Genomic DNA, 23044 nt, shown 5'->3' with positions numbered 1-23044 from the left:
TCGCTCTCCTACAGTCACCCACCGCCCTGGCAGCCATTTTACTTTAGGGCAAAACGCGGCGCGGGCCGCGGCTACAGAAGACGGCCATTTTGGATAGGGGAGAAGAAGCTCGCGTTTGGCAGCCATCTTGCTTGGGGGCAACGTAGCCATTAGGACCGTTGGAAGCGGGCACGGCGTGGCAGGAGACGCGGTGCGAATGCAGCGGGGCAGAGCTGCTCCCGAGCTCGGTCTCGTTGCCTGTAGCCGCCGCGTCTCAGGCTGCAGTCCCGCTTTCCCTGGAAACAGAGGCGCGCGGTGGCGGCTCGGAGTAACGGCCGTCCCTCAGGCTCCGCCTCCCGAAGCTTCCCGTTGATTTTAAAAAAGCCGCCTCGTCTTCGCTGCCTGCCGTTGTCCCCGCTCTCTCCTGTGCTCCTCTAGTCCGAGCCTTCGTGCAGGTAGACGCTGTTACCTGACCGCAACGAGTTCAAGACGTTCTCAGTGCCTGAGCTCCCTTATCTGAACTTCCTTCTGCTTATCTTACTCTGTACTCACTCTGTATTCACTCTTTGCTTTACCTGTTCCTTCAGTCTCTGTCAGTAACATTTCTGTCGTATTTGCCCGCGGTTTTAAGTTGATGGAGGATTGCAGTGTTTATAACCGTAGCCGAAAGGCAGGTTTATTAGAAGTTAACTTAAACTTTAATGTCTACTCTGAAAGGAGCATAGCGATTCTGAAACATACATAGAACAGCTGGGATTCACTCAGCAAGGCAGAAGATCACAGCTAGCCCATCTGACAGGGCACTCTGCTGTGCATCTCATTGCTTTCAAATATCAACAGCTGTGTAGGTGAAATATACCACTGTTGCATTTGTGTTGTAGTTTAAAGGTGAATTGACACTCCAAGTGAAAGCGTTCAGATAACAATGAACTAAAAAAAAAAAAATTGCAACTTTGTTGGAAGAGTGGTTTCTGATGAAGTGGAAAAAAAAAAAAAGGGACAGCGGACTGGAATTCCTGAGATCGAAATGCCCACAGGTGATGGCATATTTCTGCAGAAGCAGAAATGCTTTGTAAGAATGTCTGTTGCATGGTGTTACCCTGCTGACCCTTGGGTCAATGTTTAGAAGCTATCTGCCAGAGCACTAGCAGTCCTTGCTCTCCAACACCTAAGCTCTAAAGAGTTCAGAAAAAGAAAGTCTTTTATGTTATGATAGTTGATTTTGGCTCTTTTATAAGTGATAACTAACAGTGACACATCCTAGAGAGTATCCAATTATTGTTCTGGGTTTGCTTTTTTTTTTTTTTTTTTCAGGTGCCCACCTCTTCTCACATGTGATAACAGCCCCTAAAGATGGGCAGAGCATGAACAATTTGCAGCGTTAGAAGTTGCTGTATGTGGGCATGTGTGGCAGGAGTTTTCAGTTCTGTCAGCACTGAAAGCCACAGCTTCACTAAGGTAAGATGCTGTTGATCAGCTGACTGATGTGTGTAATGCTGTAACGGGATAGAAAGTACTATGATAACAGCAGTATAGCAAAGCCTTTGGCTGTAGCAAATGAGAATGAACCCAAATGCAGCAACTATAGAAATAAAGAAAAAGAGCTGCTTACCTTTGGAAGGCCTCTGGGAGGTAGGGAACTCCACCAAGAGATGCCTTTGTCTCCACTACCAGCCCTTAAATGAGGTTTGGGAAGGGGTGGATCCTGGCTCCAGACATTTCAGTCACTCAGGAGTGTTGCATGCACCTGAGCTCCCCTGGGTTGCCCCTGCCTTCCTACCAGGTGCTCCATCACTGGTTCGGGCTGTGGCTTATCATTTCTGCTAAAACTTGCTTTCTGGGAAATCTCATTTCCTTAATTTTCTAAGTATCTGTCATTTCACTTGACTTTACATTTTAGAAAGGAAGGTATTCCATTGTGTCATTTTTAGAACATACCTGATGCTTCTTACCAGGAGGTTGTGTATTTAGTTCTGGAACTTGTTTTGATGTTTGTTTGTTCATTGTTTTTTTTTTGTTGTTGTGGTGCAGGATGTCCATCAATAATTTAGATGTTTGAAATACTACAAACACCATATTGAGACTTTATATTTTAGAGAGTAAAATTTCTTAGCTAGGTTTTTCTGTCTTGTGTAGTTGTCTTCAAGTTTTCTTCTGGGTGATTTCATTTAGGACTTGGGTTATTTTGTGGCAGATGCAGTATTCCATGAATCAGATTTTGTTACTAAATAGCAGCAATTGTAACAGACCTTCATCCTTTGGTTGCAACATAGTAAGTATCGAAGTATTTTAGAGATGGATGGAGTCTTTTCTTGTAGCATTGTGGGATTTTTCCCCTCATTTCTTGATGTCTCGATATTGTGGTGTTTTGTTTTATGATTTTTTTTAATCTTTTTTTTTCTTTCTCTTACTGCTTTGTAAATTAGATTTGGGGAAGAATTCTTTCTATAAGGGTTGTGGTTACATCAGAAACAGCATCCGTGTTGGGTGGCATGTTGTTATGTTGGTGATCCCAGAAAAAAATCAGACGATGCATACTCGCTTCTTGTTTTCAAGCAGGATATGAGCATTTGGAGAAAAGGTGGTACCCTGGCATTATTTCAACTCTTCTTTGTATCTTTACTAATGTAACGCTTAATGATAAAACATGGGCTTTTCAAATATTCATGAGTTCACAAGCTTCCATCACTGATGTGAAATGCGTGCTCTATGCAACTCAAAAGTGATATACCACAACTACTTTTTGTTATTTATGCCTATTGTTTTTTGATTTTTGTTTGCTTCTTTTTGGATGTGGGGAGGAGGTGGAGGGATCATTAGTAAACCTCTAGATTTACTAGTCTTTCATTGAAATTAAAATCCCAGCCATGAAAGTCACAGCTGGTTTGAATAGGGAGACCAGATTTCTTTTGTTGTTACTGTTCTTGCAGAGAGTCTGATACGCCATGTCTGTGTTTTGTGGGGTGTGATGTATCTTACTGCTTGCTTTATACTTTCGCATGAAGAGTGAGTAGTCCTTCCTTGTAGTTCCTGAACCAGGAGTACAGTTTTGTAGATCATTATAAGAAATTGAGAAATGCAGGGTTTTTGTTTGTTTGTTTTGCTTTGGTGGCTGCTATTCATTCCTTTTAGCTTCTATCTGACCAAGTTCTGACAGCTGCTACTGAGTTACTGAATTTGATCTCTTTCTAAGATTCTTATAGTAGTTCTGCTACATTTATTCTATGCAGCAGAACCTTACTGCCTGGCTGAATTGGAATACTCTTTTACAAGAGTCAAGAGCACTATTCCCTACGTTGTTTCTGAAACTCTATCAATGAAGTCAACTCAAGAAGTTAGTGAAGATTCTAGGGTTATTTTGTGCAAAAGAGAATGATAATCCTGCAGTGCAAGATACGGTATTCCAGTTCATGTCTGTGGCTGCTTCCTGGAAAATTATCTTCTCTGTGTTACTTTCTGCTTAGTATTATTGTTTAAACTGATGACATGCAGTACATACAATTCCTTTGATTTTTTTTTTCTTTTTTTTTTTTAGAGTGTAACAAAATCATCTTTTTAGCTGTATTAAAGTTGATTTTCAGTAACTACTTGCATGGCGGTTCTCAGTTCAACGTGGGTCTTAACCTGCTTACAGTAACAACTGGTTCATTTCTCACTGCTTATAGTACTTCCACATTTCTGTTTCTTACTGCTTGGGAATTGACGTGGTATGTAGAGAAATCATGGAAGTAATTGGGAGTTTTCATTGAGCCAGTATACAGAATTGTGTTCTTGCTGGTTTTGCTTTTTCATGCAATTGTTCTGAGATGTCAGTTCTCAGTATTCGCATAAGTGGAATGAAAGCACTGCAAGGAAGTGATAGTCTAATTAAAATTATTACTGTTGGATCTTAAGATCATAATTATCTGTGCTTTGTAGTTCTTAAGTGGTTCTTTATCTTGTTTCACACTTATTTGAAGCTAAATAAGGAAAATGACTGTGTTTTTAAATATATAATTGTGGTGTCTGACAGAGACAAATATCACCAACCGGACTTGTGTCCTGAAATTTTGACAGCTCTCTCTCAATGCTTTACAATAGCTGGAAGCGTATAGTGAAAAATAGGTACATAATCCTGAATTTTAACTCTTTTTTTAATACTATCTATCAGAAAATTGACTCTATTTCTCTAGTTTAGGAGATTACTTCTGTAAGAATCTTGTAGAATATGAAAAACAGCTCTGTTCTCTGTTGTAATTTCAGTAGCAGTCTGTATAGCAGCAGTAGCTATAAACGCTTATCTTTAATTTGAAGCTTGAGCTGCATTGTTGGCTTCTATCTTTTGCCAGTACAGGGACCCTCATTCACTTGATTTTCAGTCCGGTCCATATCTTTCCCATGTATTTTGTCTTTTGTCCTTTCCTGGGTGAAAACAGAATGTATCTTAATTTTTTTTTAATTCCCTTTTTTTGTATTGTTATTATTTGGTAACATGGCCTATTCTGTGTCTCTTTGGAATTCCAACATTGTGGAGTTAGCTGGAAAGTCTTTTGTTGGTTTTACTTAACTTGCTACCTTTTGGCATGTGAATGTTTAGCCATGATATGTGCTGAGTACTGCAACCACAATTGTTGTGTGCTTGGAAAATGGTAGTTGAAGTGAGATGAGTTTGGATTAGACCTGTGGCTTGTTTTGAAAGTCTGTTTGAAGGCTGTAGCCATTTGAGTGAGTTACAGTGCTCTACTATGGAGGAAAAAAAAAAAAAAAGGAAGTCTTAGTGATTGACTAGAGCTTTCTTCCCTCATCAGGAGGGAGTTGGGTTTAGATTCCAGCATGAATTAACACTTCTTAAGTTATTTGGAATTGTCAGGACTCATGCAGCCCAATGCTTCTCACCCAATATGCCAAATTAAGCAATCTAAATCCTGTTTAGGATAAGCAGGAGGATATCTGAAATTCAGTTCAAACTTTGTGCAATCAAAATAGTGTTCGGGTCACATTGCTTTATGCTTGTAATAGTCTAGAGCTTTAAATGAGCACGTGCATGGTCTGTGAGAAGCCATGCTATCTTTAACCTTTCCCCACTATCACCCATTCAACCTATCCCACTCTAATCCACTCGTCAAAAAAAAAAAAAAAAAATTGTGCTTTATTCCTGAGCTGATTTAAATGATACTCATGATTATTTGAACTGCCAGTAGATGGTAGATGTTTCAATTAAGAAATTTTCTTGCTGCAGTTCAACCTTGCTGAAGTGTGCATGATGGAGGAGACTTTCTGTAGGTCTGCTGATGTATATGAGCTGTCATGGGTTCCCTGCTTATGTAGAAGTGGAGTATCCTTAAGATGGGAAGGGGTGAGCTTAGGTCTGAGGACTCTGACTAGAACTGGTATTATTTCATATATTATGATTATATGTTTTATTATATTTTAATATATATTAATATATCATATTTATATTTTATTAGTCTTGTTTTCTTAAAAATACTTTTTTTTTTTTTAATTGTGTGTGTGGTGGTTGTTTCTTTTTTTTTTTTTTTTTTTTTTTACTTCTCTCTTTATTCTTTATTCTTTAAGCTATGCCAAGGGATTTCATGTGAAGGTATTATTTTGGAAGAGAAACTAGGTCTAGGACATCCACATATGGGCCAGTGGTTGACATGGTAGTAAAGGAATATTCTAGGTTTAGTTTGCTGCCGCCTGAAAGTTTCTTTAGGATAAGTAAGGGTAATCAGTCTCTAGTGCTGGACTGGGAAATAGTTCTAGTTTTGTATTAGAGATGTTTATTGTTCAGTGTCTGGTAATAGAGTTCAGTAAGAGGAGCTGAGACAGGTAGTTAAATAATTCTCCTTTAAAGAATAGTTTTCCATAGTTTCCGTGAAGCAGAGTATAAATATCAAGTCTGAAGAGTGGTGATAATGGGGGGGGGGGGGAGGAAAGGCTAATAGATTAAAAAAAAAAAAATCCCAGTCATTGGGCATAATGAGTTTTTCCTAGTACTGATCATTTTTAATTGATGTTTTTATAGGACCAGCTTACACTGAGCTATCATGGCATCCAACAAATTTGTCATTAAGGTAAGTAGTATGCCATAGCTTTTATTTAAAAAAATAAAAAGAAAAGAGAAAGGTAGTATTTCTTAGTATGTGTGTAGATTGGCTTTAAAACTTAATGATGAAGAGGAGCATCCTTCAGGCTTCTGATCATATTAGTATAATTTCGGTCACCTTTTCTGTCTTCGGAAGCAAACTTCCAGAATTGCTGCTGAATCATGGCAGAGCCAGTTGAAGATCAAAATCACATAACTAGGAATGATTCATTGTGTGATTAGAGTTAGAAACTGCATGATTTTTTGGTAAAACAGCACTTGTTATAAGACAAAATTTAACACAGATTCTTCTCTTAATGTTATCTTGTAATATTTTTGTGTACTTCCCAGATAATTTAGGAGTTCCTGGTTTAAGAGGCAGTAATGTTCTTAAACTCTTTATCACACTTGACTCAGCTTGCATCTCTTACTGCCTCTTTTCTGTTCTCAGCCATTAGTTGTGCTTAGTGCCTGGTAAAATGATGTTACAATTTATTTTTCAAACAGTTTCTAACGTCATACAAACATCTGAAGAGTAATGCATTTCAAAACATTCTGTAATAAAATATAGCACTTTATATTTTTTTCTTTCTTAACTGTATCATTTTATGACTAACTTAATTGTTGAGTAAAATTGGTTAATGTTTCTCTTTTGGACCACTTTTCCTACTTCTGGTTTGTTCATGTATGTCTGAGGTAGTTTAGATTTGGCATGCATTTCTGAATTATTAGAGCAATGTGTTATTCTCTTGGAAATGTTGTTTGTTTGGTTTTTTTTACCTGGGAATTTTCTCCTTAGAAGAGACCCTTTCCTCAGTGGATAATCTTGGCAGTGCTGTTTTGGTGGTTTGTTTATTTGGCGTTTTTTTTGGAGTACAGTCACAAAAATATTGCTGACTGATCAGGCTGTGGAAGCTGTTGAAATCTTCTAGTGTGTGTAAGACAATTGTTAAACAAGCAGACCAAACCCTTTATTTTTATTTTTTAAATGCTAAGGAGTAATATTTGTGTTCTTCCCCAAGTAGAAGTTCTCTCTCTTACTAGGACAATTCTTTTTACTCTTTAATGTGATTATACAGCTTAAATTGACAGTATTGTGTCTGTTATTTCAGAGATCTCCTCAACTGACATACTGTTTACTAATTCTCAATTAATATAGCTATTATATCAGGAAAAGTATCTTTGATTTTGATATTTTGGCTCCATGTGCTATTGGTGTATGGATGGAGTAACAACAGAAGCTGAGGGTGAAGCCATTGTCTTTCTCAGCTGGAATCTCTTGATATCATTAGTATTAATGCAAATGCCAAAGAAAACAAGTGATACGAGTCACAATATCTTTGCTAGATAAAGTGATGTAAGATTGCTTGTTACTGATCTGTGTAATTACAGTGTGCTGATCCAGCAGACTGTACTTTATTCAGTAAAGACTCTGGCAATTGCTATGTTTGCTAGTTCAGCATCAGCAAATGGATCATTTCTCATTGAGCTTGAATTCATAGGTAAGAGTATAATAGGTGCAGCTTTTTGAGATACAATTTCATTTTCTTCCCGGTAATGCTTAACAAATAAGAATTAATTTTTGTAGTTGCAGAATCCTGAAAATTAACGCATTGACTTTTCATTGTATATTTGATGCATTTTATTCAAGGCAAATATGACAAAGGTAACTGGAATTCTTTTTGTGCAGAAAGGTGCATATCATTTTTATTTTAGATTATTTAGATTACTTTGTGTATGAATTCTTTGCTTCTTTCCATTCACTGAATGTGAATAATTGTTTTTGAAGACCGTTTAACTTTCACATAATTTTCTCAAGGAAGATCCTTGTGGAGAAGATTCTCCGTTAAAGGGCAGAGCACAGAGAGAGTATAGAATGTCCTGTAGTCTTGACTTTAGGTTTCTCATGTTTGGTGGAGGATCATTTTATGGAATCTGAAAATCTTTTATGCTTTCCTTGTTTTCTATGTTTTCTGCTTTTTTATGTTTTGTAAGTATGCATGATTTAATACTTTTGGTAAAAGACTGGAAATTACAGCTAATTCATCTTTCAAGACTTAGCTGATTTGAGCAAAATTTAAGAAGAAAACGCCTATAATGTATTTAATAGCTTTGCTTCTTAGTTATGGTGTTAAATGCGATCTGTATCTGCAGTGTAATGGTCAGCTATTTCCAGTAGAGGGAGCGATTGACCAATTTTTGGAAGATGCCTCTGTGTCTGAGTATGGGCAATTAAAGGCAAATGAAATAAAATAATTGATGCAGTAAAATCGCTTTAAACCTTAATGCAAAATCTGCGGTTAAGCCCTAAACACACATTCTTTGATTGCCACTTGGATGGATTCCACAGTGTTGTGATGTGCAATAGATAATATTTTGCAGAAGTTACTTTGATCAGGCGCTTTCAATTTTAAATAATATTGATACTTCATAAAGCACTGAATGGTAAAAATGCCCCTAAATCTGGAAAGTAAAACATATGAATTTAATTAAGCTTTCTGTGTTGCTAAAATATTTTACTGCTCTTTTGAGAAATAAATCTTAACTTTAATTGGTGAGGCTTACAGCAAAATTATGAACTTTATACAGACTTGAAAAGTAATATCACTGGGGCCTTGTTTTAAAACTTTGGCCAAACTAGAAAGAATATTCTTCCAAAATTATGTAAATAGAATTTATTCATGTGAAACTGCAAATCTAAATACAGTGATTTTTATAACTCCAATAGAAAAATCTCATTTGCTGTTTTCTGCAATTTGTTCATTTGCCAAAAGCTGAAGACTTCTTAAGCTATTACTACACTTCAATAGCTCAACTCAAAGGGAAGCTTATTTTACTTTGGCATTTCCTACATTCAGAAATTAAGAGCTCTGTTCTATCTCAGACTTGCAGGCCTTTGGAAGCACATATCTTAGAGTCAGTGTTCTCTGGTCACTCAGTACACTCTGCAATTGATTTTTCAGCATTGTTCCTTGTTATCAGTTGAAATTATTGTATGCTGGGAGTGGTCCTTCCTACTTTAATCTTTTTTTGCTTACTTTAATTTGAAAGCTCCTTTGCAGGAGCAAGTGTATTTTTCTGTGTTCTATTACTTTTTTAACTGGAAATGAATATGGAAGTACTGGATGTGACGAGATAGGAAAATGACAGTGCGACTGTAATGTAATCAATTTTCCTCTTCATTTTCCTTGTTTATGCATGCATAACTTAATTATCTATAATATAATGAAATCATTGAAATGTCGCTTTATAAGCAAACACATCTTAGTATCTGTCTTTTAATATCTTAAAGTGCTCACAAAAAAAGTGTGCATGCCAATTATGTTGATTCTAGGTCCTAACAGTAGGTGGAAAGAAATGGAAAGATATCTTCTTATCAGAGTACCTGCCAGCATGTACCTGCGTTGTTGTACAGGTCATTTTAGGGTCTGCTCACAGAGCTGCATAGGATACTCTTGTGTTTGGTCTGGAAGAAGAAAATGGACAATTTACTTCTATGACTTCATTTTCTGTGGCTTTTTTGTTGTTGTTGTTAGCCACTAGCTGAAATATTGTACAATGATAATATGTTTTCTGTATCAGGTGCATCTACCTGATCCTTAGGTTACATCTACGTGATCAAACAGATGCAATGTATGATTTCTGAAAGTATTCATATTTGGTTAGCTGGTATTTCTTTAAATATTTTCTGTACAAGGAAGAGGCATGTTTGCTTCTTGCGAATTATTTGGAGAGGAAAAAAAGGAGGGAGACAAGTGGGGTTTTTTATCTAATATTTTAATTTTGTCTGTTTCCATAAAAGGAGCAATGGAGGATATTAAGTGCATTTTACTACTGTATTAAGTCCATGTGTAAATGAATACAGTGCTCTCAAGTGGAGAACAACAAATACTACTTACATTAAAAAAATATTTTAAACACATCTTGTGACTGCCCAGTTACTGGACTGATATTACAGATGCTTTTTTCACATACATAGCTTTGAACACTGTAGCATAATGTTTTCTGGTTTGAGTTAGGTTTTTTCAGAGCACTTAGTTGAAATAACTAATCAAGACAGAAATTCTGATGTTCTTTTCCACATTGCAAAACTAAGACATTTGTGTGTGAAATTGCTGTTAGTGGAGTAATTGCAAATGTTTCAGTACAAATATGCTAAGATTCAATTGTCTAAGTTGATACTGAATTTGCAAATGTGTTTTGAATCTTAGAAGTATAGTACCATAGTTCTGTAAACTGATTAAAGGTTACTGAATTTTAGAATTATCTGTTCTTATGTTTGCTTTTTCGATCTTTAAAATTTGAAGAATAGCTGTATTAACTACTTCGTGGTGGTTTTCTAGGGATGTAGTTCTCCCATAGCAATATTGGTCAGATCAATTATAAATACAAGTGATTGGAATTATTATTTTCAATTACCATCATACACTTCTCACAGCTGTGATGTTTGTATGTGTTAGTTGCTGTAGGAGTGTGTCAAATATGATGCCTGTCTAGAAGTGCTTAGAAGTCTTAAATAAGATAATAAGTAACCTGGCATAAAATGTGATTTAAATCAAGAATCAATAAACAACGAAGGATGGAGAGACATCTATTTAGTTCGCTTTCTTACCGTGCATTTCATTCTCAATTTTATGGCACCATTTATGCAATGACTACAGTGACTAGTAAATAAATTCCAGAAGAAATAAAAGGAAGTTGGGAGATAAAAGGGGAAGGAGGATTAAGTGCATGTTCTAATTCTAAACCTCCCGGAATCTATGGAAGTTTCCTCACTGACCTCAGAGTTTTCAAGCCTAGGGAACTGATGAGTCAATGAAGAACTGAGACATTAAAGTGTTAGCAGGGGAAAGGAATAAGAAGCCAGAGGGATGAACTTCAGTGGTAGAAACACTGCCTTCACAGGGATTGCTTTGAAAATGAATAAAAGAATGCTTCAGTTTAGGTTACTCATTGGTATTGCAAATAAATTAACCTAAATAATCTAAGTAGTTTATAAAATACTATTTATAGCAGAGAATGAGGAATTTTGGTAATTATTAGCACTATGCTGCTCTGACAGTGATATGAATGTAAATACGCACCATACCATGATTTATTTTTTTTGCAAAATTATTACAAAGGTATCATCTTCATGGAGCTTCTTTTATACCTTATTTCTGACCAGCAAAAACATATTTTTCACTTCCACTGTTCTGCTTTTTGGAGATCTTGGTGGTACTGCCTACATGAGCCCTCAGTGCAGCAAGAGAAGGGGAAGGAATGGGGAATTTCAATTTCTTGCAGTTCAACAAAACTTAGCAGAGGTACTGCATGGGGTCAGTGTGTGTCTGTAGGTCTTGGGAGAAGCTTCAGCTTGTGGTGTAGATCAAACTGTGAGATCCTTTAGCTCTTTCTAATGAGTTTAGATGGGGGTTAATAGTATGGGAGGTAAGAGGATCCCCATTTCCTATAATTCCCCTCTATGGTAGCCAGTAATATCATGTCCAATTTAACAATAGCTATGTGGTTTTTGCTATTGGTGTTAGTATCATAAAAAAGGAAATGGTATATATTGTTTCACAAGGCCTCTTTCCTTGGCAATGTGGATGGATTTTAGTACGTGGAAGTATGTGGATATCTGGTTTTTGAGTGTGTTCTGTTTAAGGTGTGAAATAAAATGGAGAAGAGAGGCTGACGACACATCTGATTTCTTTCCTTATGTTTCATCCATGTTATTTGCTACTTCCTTAAAAGAAATCTATTTTTCAAAAGCAAAACTATTGCTTGGTTTGTGAGTATTTTCTGTACTGCAATACTTCCAATTCAACCATGACTTTGCAGTATATTCCTTGACTCATTAGTCAAGCAGTTCCTTAAATAGTGGTACCATCGGGCATGGCACCCTATTTCAGTATCCTGCTGCAGTCATTGCTAAGTGTGAGCACTGATGATGCTTGACTGTTGTGAAAGCCCTTTAAACTGCTGATAAAATGATGACTCATGGTCACCTGATGAAAACAGACTCATTACCATGACTCCAAGTGTTTCACTTCCCACACTAGTTCTTCTGAAAGGGATGCAATTATTTTCTAACTGTTGACAGCTGCTCAATTAGAATGTGACAATGTGGTTGCCACAAACTGTAAGTTCTAGATATCTATTTTAGTAATTGAAGTGACTAAAATTTGTATGAAATGTGAAGAAGTCACTAATATTATCAGCAGTGTTACTTGCATGATTATATAATAAGAGGCAGAGAGAGGTAAGGCTGTTGCTGAATGCTACTAAATTCTATGAAACAAGTAACTGAATGTAGGTTAGTGAGGAATGGTCAAATCTCTTGTAAATGATCAGGAATTCAACTAGTGGGTTTGGTTTTTTTTCTTAAATTAGTTTCTTTATTTTGATTGGAAACATTTCTAATTTGAGGTGTTTTGAGGTGCTATGCTTATGGGTATCAAAATATCGAAGTGATTTCGAGATTTAAACTTGTGCTAAAATGGATAATGTTTTGTAGGACCAATACAGAATTGCTCTCTTTTCTTGAATGGATGTAGACTAGGGAAAATTCATGCTTTAAAAGTTAATACGTAGACTTCTACATAATCTTAAATTATATCTCCATTTCTGTTCATTTTTCTTCATTTATTTTCTAGTTGACTCATTCCAAACTTTAATGATGAATGTGACATTTTTTTCTGTGCTAAAAACTGAGACATGTCTAATTTGAAAAAAAAAATGTGATCAGAATTGAGTATTACTATTGTGTACCAAGGAAAATACTAGAAATAAGATACATTTCTTAGATACTGTAATATCTGTTTACGTCAACTATATCAAGAAATGACAGAGGAAACTTCTAGCTTGTTTCTTTTTCACTTGCTTGGTTTATTTCATCCAAGAAGCCCACTCATCCAAGTTGTATCTGTCAACTTTTGCATCTGTGTGATTTTACTTGGGCAAGTTAAGAGAATAAACACCTTTCTATAATGAATAAAAATAAGATGAACTGTATAGGTCCATTTAATTATGCAAGCGAATATTTAATGAAGAAAAGTCTTTCAAACTTACTCCATGATGTCTGTACCTTTGCCTATCAAACTCACCTATATTTTATTTCCTTGCTTCATAAAACACAGTACATTTAATGAGGCCTATATGAAAGAACTTTTTTTTGCTTACTGCAGAGCTTTATGATTAGTTGTGAAATTTTTACTTGGGGAAGTGGAAAGAGAACAGTTTGTAGTTTAGATCACGTGCTGACAATTTGGAACCAAAATCTTAACTGCAGTGGTTCGAGTGCTGTAAGATGATCTTGTTGCTGTGTACACTTAACTAGGGAAGTTCCTTTATGAAACCTGAAGGCAGAGTGATATTCATTTTCTTTTTGTGTTTTCTTGTCTTTGTAACACCTTTCATTGAGACCTCTTTATTATTTTGGCTATCTGTACTTTTTATAGACAGATCTGCTTACGTGAAATCCTGGATCTCCAAGCTTGAACATAACCAAGATATTATTACTTTCTCCATGTAACTTCCCATGTAATCTGAAAGAGTATTCAAGTGAAGAATCACTATACATGTATTGCATCACATATTTGTTGAAGAATACTTAGTAGTTCGTCTTGGGAGAGAGTGAGGAAAAGAACAGGGGAAAGAGATATGGACATAACATTGCTGTTTTCCAGATAATAAAATATGACCCCGCACCACAGAATGTTTTGTTGTCATTTTCATATTGATTATGACTGAGATCTGTGAATGTACTTCAAGAACCCTATCCTCATTTTGGCATAAAAACCTGTGAAGTAACAAAACTGAGCTAAACTCTTACCCAAGAGCAGGGTCCTCTTTGGAAGGCCTGTTTAGTTTTAGTTTCCAGACAGTAGTAAGGTGTCTAGCGTATCTGACACTACTCAGCTGATGTAATAACAGTTTATTTAAGATACAGTTAAATGCAGCCTTTCAAATTCAAGCCAATATTCTCCTATTTTAAACAGACATTTTTTTCATTTAATATACCAGTGATTTAATAGCAGTCATAATTAACTAAGTATATGTGATTGTGATCTATCCTGCTTTTTATCATTCAGATAAAGTCTGATAGAAGTGTATATCTTAGAACCTAAAATATTTGCTGAACTTTAGAGTTGGGAAAGAGCTATATCCAGGGCCATTAAAGAGCATCTGTTCAATGCCAAGATCCAAGAATTTGACATTAAATAGGGTCATGGAGTGTGTAACTTCTCCTTCATTTTTCCATTCCTACACTACAATAGCATATTGCCTTGCCATCATATGCCAATCCTTATTAATGGATAGGAAGCTTATAAAGACATATTCTGTGTGTATACTGGTGGTAAGGCTCCAGTTCTTATTTTTCTGGGTATTGTATTGTCATATAGTTGCAATCTGTGTCTCAGAATTTACAAACAGTTTAGATGCTAGGAATAAGTCTGACAGGTATAATGTTGAATGTGAAGCCCACGATTTAAACAAACAAGAACAAACAAAACCATATTCTTGTCTCCAATAAGTGTCTGGTAATAAGTGTTAGTAGTATAATATGAAATAGAGTGATTAGCTGTGATTGGTGATTTAAGTCACCACTGGCTCACATGGGCATTCAGGCAAAGAGAAACCTTACAGAAGAACTTGGAATGACAGAACAAAACTGTTTTATATCTCTCTTAAGAAAACTGTTAGTATTTGTCAGTACTTATATTAAATAAATGAATATTTACATGGACATTTGCATGCAAGTACTGAGTAGTATATTGTCAAACAGTCTGTTGTAGAGGAAAAATTGTGGATGTAGTTGATTTACAAAGGGTTATGGAAAGGTATTATAGATTGAGATCCAACCTGTTGAAGCAGAAGCAAGTCAGTGGGAACAAATACATTCTTCATGATTTTCAATCAAAAAGCATATTAATAAGTATTCAGAGAGGTGGTAGGACTGATGAGAGAGGTTTTTTTTCCTGTTATTTAGTGAATTTAAAATTCACTTTTCCTTTTATTCCAACGCTTTTTCAAGATGAGCAGAAAGTAGTACTGGTGGTCTGCACTATTCAGCACAGTTTGCACTGAGTCCAATTCTAGCTCTTTGTATGTTTTGTTTCATTTTTTTTTTTAATTTATTTTTTATACTATATGAAAATTATGCAATAATTTGTTTGTTTGTTTATTTATGTATTTAGAGGAGTGGGTGGTAGAACAACTTAGTAGCCTAGCAGCTGGGCTATCCTCTAGGCAGTCTTTAGACTGTGAGCATTGCTAGAAAGTTTGGGAAAACTGAGGAATTTTTTTTGCTGTAACTTTGGTATCAGACTGTTTTCAAGCCAGACAAAACAAAATAAACTGGATGTTGGTGCAATACTCTTAATAATATATATATATATATATATATATATATACACACATCTTATATTCATCTATATTTTTTATATATATATATATATACATATATACACACACACACATATATATATATATAACACTGGAATAATGTATGATTTTTTTTATTTTAGGAATTTTATTTATCCAAATAATAAATTCCCATAATTGTAGAGGAGGTGGCAAGTCATAAGAGTACATCATTTGGCAATAGGTTGAATCCTTCCTCTCCCCAACATCCCCCCACCCTTTACTTAGGCTGTAGATTTTTATGGTGAAGAAGATGTATGGAAGGAGTGTAGAATGTAACAATAGAGACGCTCTCTCTGTAGTCAAATAGTATCTTAAATCTATGTATTTGTCACTTTGTAATAGCAATGGAAAACTGAATCTCCTTTTGTAGCCGTGGATTGTTCAGAACTGACTCAGTTCATACGGCGAATGAATTAGGACTGTGTTGTGTTAGTTTGATTGTGGGATGAGAAGTAACATTTAAAATGACAACATGAACTTTAACTTTTTATTATGGAGAACTGAGAAATGGAAAACTTCAGTATCACCATTAACACTTGTTAGTTGTGGGCTCTGTTATATGGAGCTCTCTGGAATTATCCCTCTTTAGTAATACAGAATTGCGCCTACTGTTTAGAGAGTACAGGTGTTCCTGGAAAAACTTCTGCTTGTATTCTCCTTCTGAGTGTTTCTGTTCTGTGTGAGAACTGGTGGTGTCCTTAACACCAGGGTTTTCCTTTAGAGTCATTAGTGACTTGAAATTGATGCAGAAGATAGTTCCAGAATGGGCAATGTTGGGTTAGCCCCATGAGCATTTATTTGATAGTAACACCTAAATCAAAAATTCACTGCTCCTGATGGATGTTGCCATTGATATTTGAAGTAATTCTTTTCTTCTTTTCCAGATTGCTAACATATTTAGTGGTAAATCTTGATCTGCAAGTGGCATGCTCGTTTCTCTATTCAGACCATCTGTAAATTAGCTAGATTGATCCTAAAGGTGTTTGTTTGTTCCCTTTTCAGTAATAGTTCGATCCACTTTGAAAAGTCAGTATGCTAAATGTTTGTGTTAAAATGGTAGGGTGTTTGTCCAGATCTATTTAAATATAATAGAATTTGAATGTATTTCTATGTATTAGCTTACTAGTATGATGGAAAACCAAGTGGTTGTGGGTATTTGTTTTGTTTTTAATAGTAAATCCATTATGGGCTACGCAATGGGAGATTTCCATTTATTTGATCCCAAGCTTCTCCACAATGTGAGAAGACTCCCTGAAAATCTGTTCTGTTAGGGCTCTTCTCAGAAGTGAAGATCTCCTTTTCTATGCATGTTTATAGTAGCACTTTAGAGACGCTATTAGAAGTCTAGCAGAACTAGGGAAAGAAAAAGAGTAAAAGGGAAAGTGACAGGATTGTGGAACAACCTCTAAAAAGTCAATATCTGGTGAGGAGACCAACTCGCGGCAAAGTTTCAGTTGTTTAACCACTGTTGAATAGCAGAGGTGTGTGCTTAACTCTGAAAATCGCAGATTAGCTACAGGATACAAGCATGAAAATGCAATAATGTAGAATTGATATTGAGTAGATGATGGGATTGGAACAGTTAAAGCTGCTAGCTTAATGGAAAGCAGATCTGTCACTAAATACTTGTGTATTCTGCAGCTTCCCTCTGTGATTTCTATGGGAAGCTTCTGCTATCTGATTTTATACAAAATAAATTCCCAGTCAGGCCTTTCTTTGTTGTTTGCAGCTGTCTCCAACCAATCCATTACTGTTTCTGGACTAGAGCAGAAGCTGAATGTTTACAAATAGTTCCATACTGAAGAAATGCGTAGCATAAAGTTTTATGGCAGCTTTTCTGCTGCCTTAAAGGCTTTGCCACTTTTCTTTTTTCTTTTACTCCTTTTGAACATAGAGTGCATAAGAAAGAGATACTTCCTTCTTGATTGAAGTAACGGTCGTTAGTAGAATGATAGTGCAGGGGAGAGAGGATTTGTAGGCCGCCTTCTAGATAGAAAGAAAATAAAGGAAGGCCCAGGTAATGCTGGGACCGAGTGGCATTCTGCGGGCGCTGATAAGGTTTGACGACGTTCGAGCCGAGGAACGCTGCCGCGGCGCTACGTGCGCTGCATCGGGACCCGCTAGTAGCGCGGGGCGGGCGGCGCTTCAGCACCAGGCCGGCCCCGGACAGCGCCTCCCCGCAGCGCGCCCCGGCGCGTGTCCTGCTCATTGCCCGGCCGGGGAGCGAGAGCAACATCGCGGAGCGGGAGCGTCCCGAACGAGATTGGATTGGATTGGGCCCACAGTGCTACTCTGTTCATCCGTGATATATTTTGTCTCATCTAACTTTAATACAGAGATTTTAGACGTGGGGCTATTTTGAGGAAAATTGCTTTCCCAGTGCACAGTAAAACATATCAATGTGGAAGTCTTAACAGGACATTTTTCCTTCTCTATCTTCCTATATGCACAAATGAACACTAGAAGAATGAAGAAAGGAAAAAAAATGCAGATAGAAGGATAAGGAACCAGAAGTCTGTCTCTGACACCTTATACCCATGTTCTTGATGCAACCTTTCATTTTAATTTACTTTTTGCTTTAATTTACTTTACTTTTTTTTTGTATAATTTAAATTTCCAATGAGATTTTAGAATTTTAGCTATGGACAATAGGGTTAACAAGTAGATACTGCAAATATTATGGTCTCTGCTTTTTGCTGTTAACTTGGGAGGAGAATCTCAACTGCTGTGGAAAATATTGAGGATCCTTGTAATTGAAGAAAATGTGTAGGTCACTCTGAAGGTAAGGTCTCCAATTTGTTTCCATAGAAACTACAACAGATGCAAAGACAAAAGCAATATTTAGTAGAGCAAATTCTCAGCTATTAAACACTATTCTTCAACATAGTCACCATTGTTAGCTCTGCATTTTTGTCAGCAGTGAATAGAACCTTGCTTATAAAAGCTTGTAAAAATCCGTACCAGTGGAGATGATCTGCTGTTGCCACTGCTGAAATGCATGACCCACTGGCTCACCGTGCTACATCAACTGTTTGGTCTCCACAAATATTCAGTAAGAGTCAATATGTGTAACCTTCATATGCATGGAGGGACCTCTGTTCCACACCTTTGCTTCATATGAATTTCCATGTCAGAGGCCACTTTGTCAGACTGCCCCTCTGCTGCCATCTGTTACAGGGCAACAAAACATAAGAGAATATTGGCAGGAAGGTTCAGCCTCTACTGCCATACTACCAACATCTGTCTCTGAGATTATGGATCAGAACAGTAACATACGAGGCATTGCTTTGAGAGTGGCCTTTGTATTTCACTCATACTGTGTACTTGCGTTTCAAAATTGTTGGCATTTTATGCTTCATTACAGGACATTGAAAGGGAAGATGGAACAGTTTCGTATGCTTGACCTATATCAATATTTACGTTTTTTTTTTAAATGCATGATTGTAGTGGTAAAGCAACTAATTAATTTCCTTGTGTTGCAGATAGCTAGCACCTTCTTTAATGGATTGGCTGTACTGTCCTCAGTAAATTGAAAGTAGTAGATCTCCACTTTATTTAAAAAATAATAATTATTAAAAAAAAAACAAAACAACCTTACCAGATCTTGCAGAAGACTTTCCAGAGGTTTTCAACTAAAGCAACAGCTTTACAAAAGATGCTGATGTGTTGTACTAAATTACAGCTGTAAGTATTACATCTTACGCAGTAAAAAGATGCAAGCAAAGCTAGCAGTGTTGTTTTTTAATGATGACAATATTTGTTATTTTACATTTCCTAATTTTTGTTCCCATTTTTTTTTTCTTTCTAAACAGTGTGAAGAGAACAAAGAATAGCTTCCTTCTGAGAAATATAACCCTCTGTTTACTTTTGGGAAAGCTTTATGTAATTTTTTAATCAGTAAACATTTGGATGTTTGCATGTTTTAATGCTCATTTTGAAAACTTTAAATCTCAATGTTTGTAATATTGGCTATCTGGTATTCATTTTAATATAATAGGTTATTTCATGCTGTTTTTCTTTATATTCATGCTTGTGATACTGAAATTATAAGACCACACACAAGGCAGTAAGTCGCCACTTAAGCGTGTAAACAGTCTGACTTTTTACAAAGTGGAAAAATATTTCTTGTGTGCTATTTTAACATGATCAGCATGTTAAGGCTCAATGTGCAACTGTGTCAACATTTCTTTGGCTGTAACCATTAATTCTGTAGCCTCTTGATAATATGTAAAATGTGAAACTGGTTTGTTTACAGTTGGGATTTGTCAGCAATTACTGTCTGCATTGAGCTTAGCTCTTTCAAATAGATAATAGATCAAAGAAGATTTTCTTTTTTAGAATCATCATTCTAGTTTTAGTAAAACTAGAGATTTCTTGGTTTTGTTTTTCAGCTGCCTTTAGGTTCTTTAAAAATATGTTAGAGCCATACATTTCATGAATGTTGTTCTCACATAAATTGTAGGCAGAGTTAAAAATGCATCACATAAGAACCTGTAGCTTCAATTTGTAAAAAACTTAGCTACAGAGATGGGAACATACATTTCTTTCAGGCCTCATTTATCTCTAGATCTGATGTGGCTTCACCCCAGCTAGGGTTTTGTGGTTTTTTTTGTTTGTTTTTTTTTTTGTATTTAACACGTTTTTATTATTATTATTTCCACTATGAACTGCAAGTGCTGTGGTCATATGTTTAATATCATCAAACCACTATGTCACCTTCATCACAAAAGGTTGTGAAGACTGCAAGTTCTGATCCTTTTTTTTCAGTTCTTCCTTCATGACTATTCTTGTAATATTATTAATTTACTAATAAATATTAGTTTTGGAGTGTCTTTGAGGGTTTGTTATTAAGAAGATGGATTATTTGGTATATTAAGTGGCTGTGTTAGTTGAACAAAGTTTAAGTGCTACATTATTCTAAAATAACAGTTCTAAAGGAAGCATAGAATTTTGTTTCTTTCCCAGCTACTTTGAGACTTTGCACAAACAATGAACTTAACCTTCATAGCGCAAAAAAAAAAAAAAAAAAAGACTGAGGAATTTTGTAAGCAGTTTGTTAAACAAACATAGTTTACATGAAATGAAGTCACTTTAAGAATCAGGTTGTACTTTTAATATAGCTATAGACTGGCACTTACAATGAATCCTCCTCCATCATTAATCTACGTAGGCAGTCTACAAAGAGAAATGCGAGGAGAATTTGATCAGTCCTTTTATTTTTTTTTTTCCTCATTTGATAAATAGAAAGCCTCTTTCTTATCTTTATCCCATTACTTTGAGTTCATATGAAATATTAAACTCTGTCCTTGTCTTCTCTGCATTTTTAATACATCACTGTTCTGTCGATTGCTTTAAAAGTGTGACATTACCAGACATGTCTGCAGAACTTCAGGAAGGGGAGGGAGAGGGCTGTTTGCTTACACGTAGGCTGTGTAATCGCCAAATAAAATTTGCCACTACTTCTGAGAAGGCTGCCATTAATCATTAATTAATACCATTATCTCTGAGGCACTTAGTTAAAATATTTCACTGTATAAGGTTATACAGTTCTATCTGAAGTATTTTTTCCTGTATCTTCTATTAAAAAGAGATCATAATGACAGCATAGTATAGAGTACACACTGATCCATTCTGGAGTAAGACTGCCACTTTACACATCTCCAAATCAGACAGTTGCAGCATGGATAAACTAAATTATTGGGAGCGAAATCAATTTTAGGGATAATTGGCTGATACAGTAAGCTATGGTGTGAATCTCTTAAAAGGCAACTCCATTATTCTGAAGTCAGTCTGTATTATCAAGTAATTCATAAATGTGTCACTATTATTACAGGATGTTAGTGAAGATTTCCAGTTATAGATCACTGTCTTCTCTTTTTTAAGACCTAAAAATACTCTTTGCTGGTTAAATTCTGCTACCATTACTGAATACCACTCAGACCAGATGATTTGTAACTGTTAAAATTCAAATGAATCTCTTTCCCAGTATAAAGAAAAAATGCAGTTTCCCCCAGAACTTGTGAATAAAGATAATCGGTGTATTTCATTGCTCTTGTTTAGCTGTCCAGCCTGGATTAATTTCCTTTGATAGAAAAATGATAAATGTAAGTTAAAGTGAGACAGCAAATAGTTTTTATGTGTTAATTAAAGCATGAGAGCAGAATACAGGGATCCAGTTGTTTGTGTGAAGAAGCAGAAGTGGACTGATGGGAGAGCCAGTGGAATGGGAACAAAGAGCGGAAAATGAAGAGTGCATGTGAACACTGCAGCAGGGACATTTTTTTTTTTATTTATTTATTTTTTTCTTTTCCAAAGATGCTTGGATGATAAAATTGTAGGGATATTTGAAGATTATAATTTTTCTTCTGATATTTATTTTTTCTGAAGCATCATATGAAATTATGATCTGTGAAAGATTATTCATCAAACGCCAACTATAGAGTTTTTTTTGCTAGTCGTGCATATTCAGCTATTCGTGACTTATTGTACAGATTCAGAAAGAGATGACTTTTGCTCAGCGTGGCTGTTATTTATTAAGTTTTAGACAAATAATTTGGGATAATCTTCAGCCTCATGAAGGAATGTTAAGGGCGAACTGAAAACCTTTAAAGCTTGCGAGATTTGGAGCATTTAGCACTTCTATTGTGTGGTAATCATTAATATTAATGATTGGAAATGTTTCCATACCCTGGCTTCTAATGTTCTCTTTGATGTTAATTACTTTGCAGTTAATGGCATAAATCCATTCTTTGTGTCTGACAAGGGAATATGTCCTTTTCATTTAGCTACGTAGTCATATCAGTTGATCAATAACACCCATTTCTGCTGTGTTAGCTATATGCAAATATTTGTCTTGCTGTGTCTTTTTTCTTAAAGCTCTGAGTAGGTCTTTGTGACTGCATTCAAGCAAAAAGGAATATAGCGCTATACTTAGTGGCTATATCCTCAGATACATTGAGGCAGTGTTCTTTTCTTTCTCCTGCTAATGTGACAGAGATCAAATGGACTGTATGTTCACATGTTCCTGACTTTGTTGTACTCAGTGTTCTTGACATCCGGGAACTGTAATCTGTCACAACCAGTTGTCGTCTTGATTTAACAGAGCTAATTGTGACCCTAGTATACTATCTCCTTTTTAGCTTGAGAAAAATGAGCTCATGCTTTCCAGGGGATAATACCCTCTCAAAGCGTTGTTGGTTTTTTTTCCCCCCTCTCGTGTTGAAATCCAAGAACAACCTCTTTTTTGTTTGTTTGTTAAACTTTGCAAAAGCGTACTCTTTCCTTTGTTGGCCCTTCAAATAGCTGCAGACATGTACAACTAAAAGCTTTGCCGTAACAGTGTAGCTTAGATGCTGCTGGAGATCCTTGCCTGGTGTAGCATTACCAGCCGTTGTCTTCAGTAGGTGAAATCTGGACCAGTGAGGGTTCATCCTCTTGTTTTTGCTCCTGTGATTTTCACACTTAATACAGACTGTGTAATAGCTGTAATTCTTTTAACATTCAAACTGTATCCTATTAGTGCATCAGTCTTCTGACTACTGGCAGGCATTGCTTTCAAACAGAAATGTTTCCGTCTTGTCAGCCTGT

General features: G+C 36.0%; 1 protein-coding gene and 1 long non-coding RNA gene across 4 annotated transcripts in view; both read left to right on the top strand.

Moving 5' to 3' along the window:
* The first annotated feature begins 8 nt into the window (after positions 1 to 8).
* SLX4IP (SLX4 interacting protein) overlaps positions 9 to 23044 on the top strand; it is a 120150-nt gene continuing 97114 nt past the window's right edge. The window contains exons 1-3 of one of the 3 annotated variants that reach the window (XM_085218956.1): positions 9 to 434; positions 1294 to 1437; positions 5987 to 6035. In XM_085218956.1, the coding sequence (XP_085075082.1) occupies positions 6009 to 6035 (27 nt within the window). In that variant the 5' untranslated portion in view covers positions 9 to 434; positions 1294 to 1437; positions 5987 to 6008. The remainder of the gene's footprint in view (positions 435 to 1293; positions 1438 to 5986; positions 6036 to 23044) is intronic. The other 2 variants (XM_085218955.1, XM_085218957.1) reach the window with 2 other exon arrangements.
* Positions 15422 to 20289, top strand: LOC109365855 (uncharacterized). The gene is made up of 3 exons (XR_014881876.1): positions 15422 to 18239; positions 18940 to 19141; positions 19270 to 20289. It is a non-coding gene; the product is annotated as an uncharacterized LOC109365855 (long non-coding RNA).

This window comes from Meleagris gallopavo, chromosome 2 (assembly GCF_905368555.1).
Source record: "Meleagris gallopavo chromosome 2, MGAL_WU_HG_1.1, whole genome shotgun sequence".
Classification (NCBI taxonomy): domain Eukaryota; kingdom Metazoa; phylum Chordata; class Aves; order Galliformes; family Phasianidae; genus Meleagris; species Meleagris gallopavo.
This window is presented reverse-complemented; position numbering and strand designations above follow the sequence as displayed.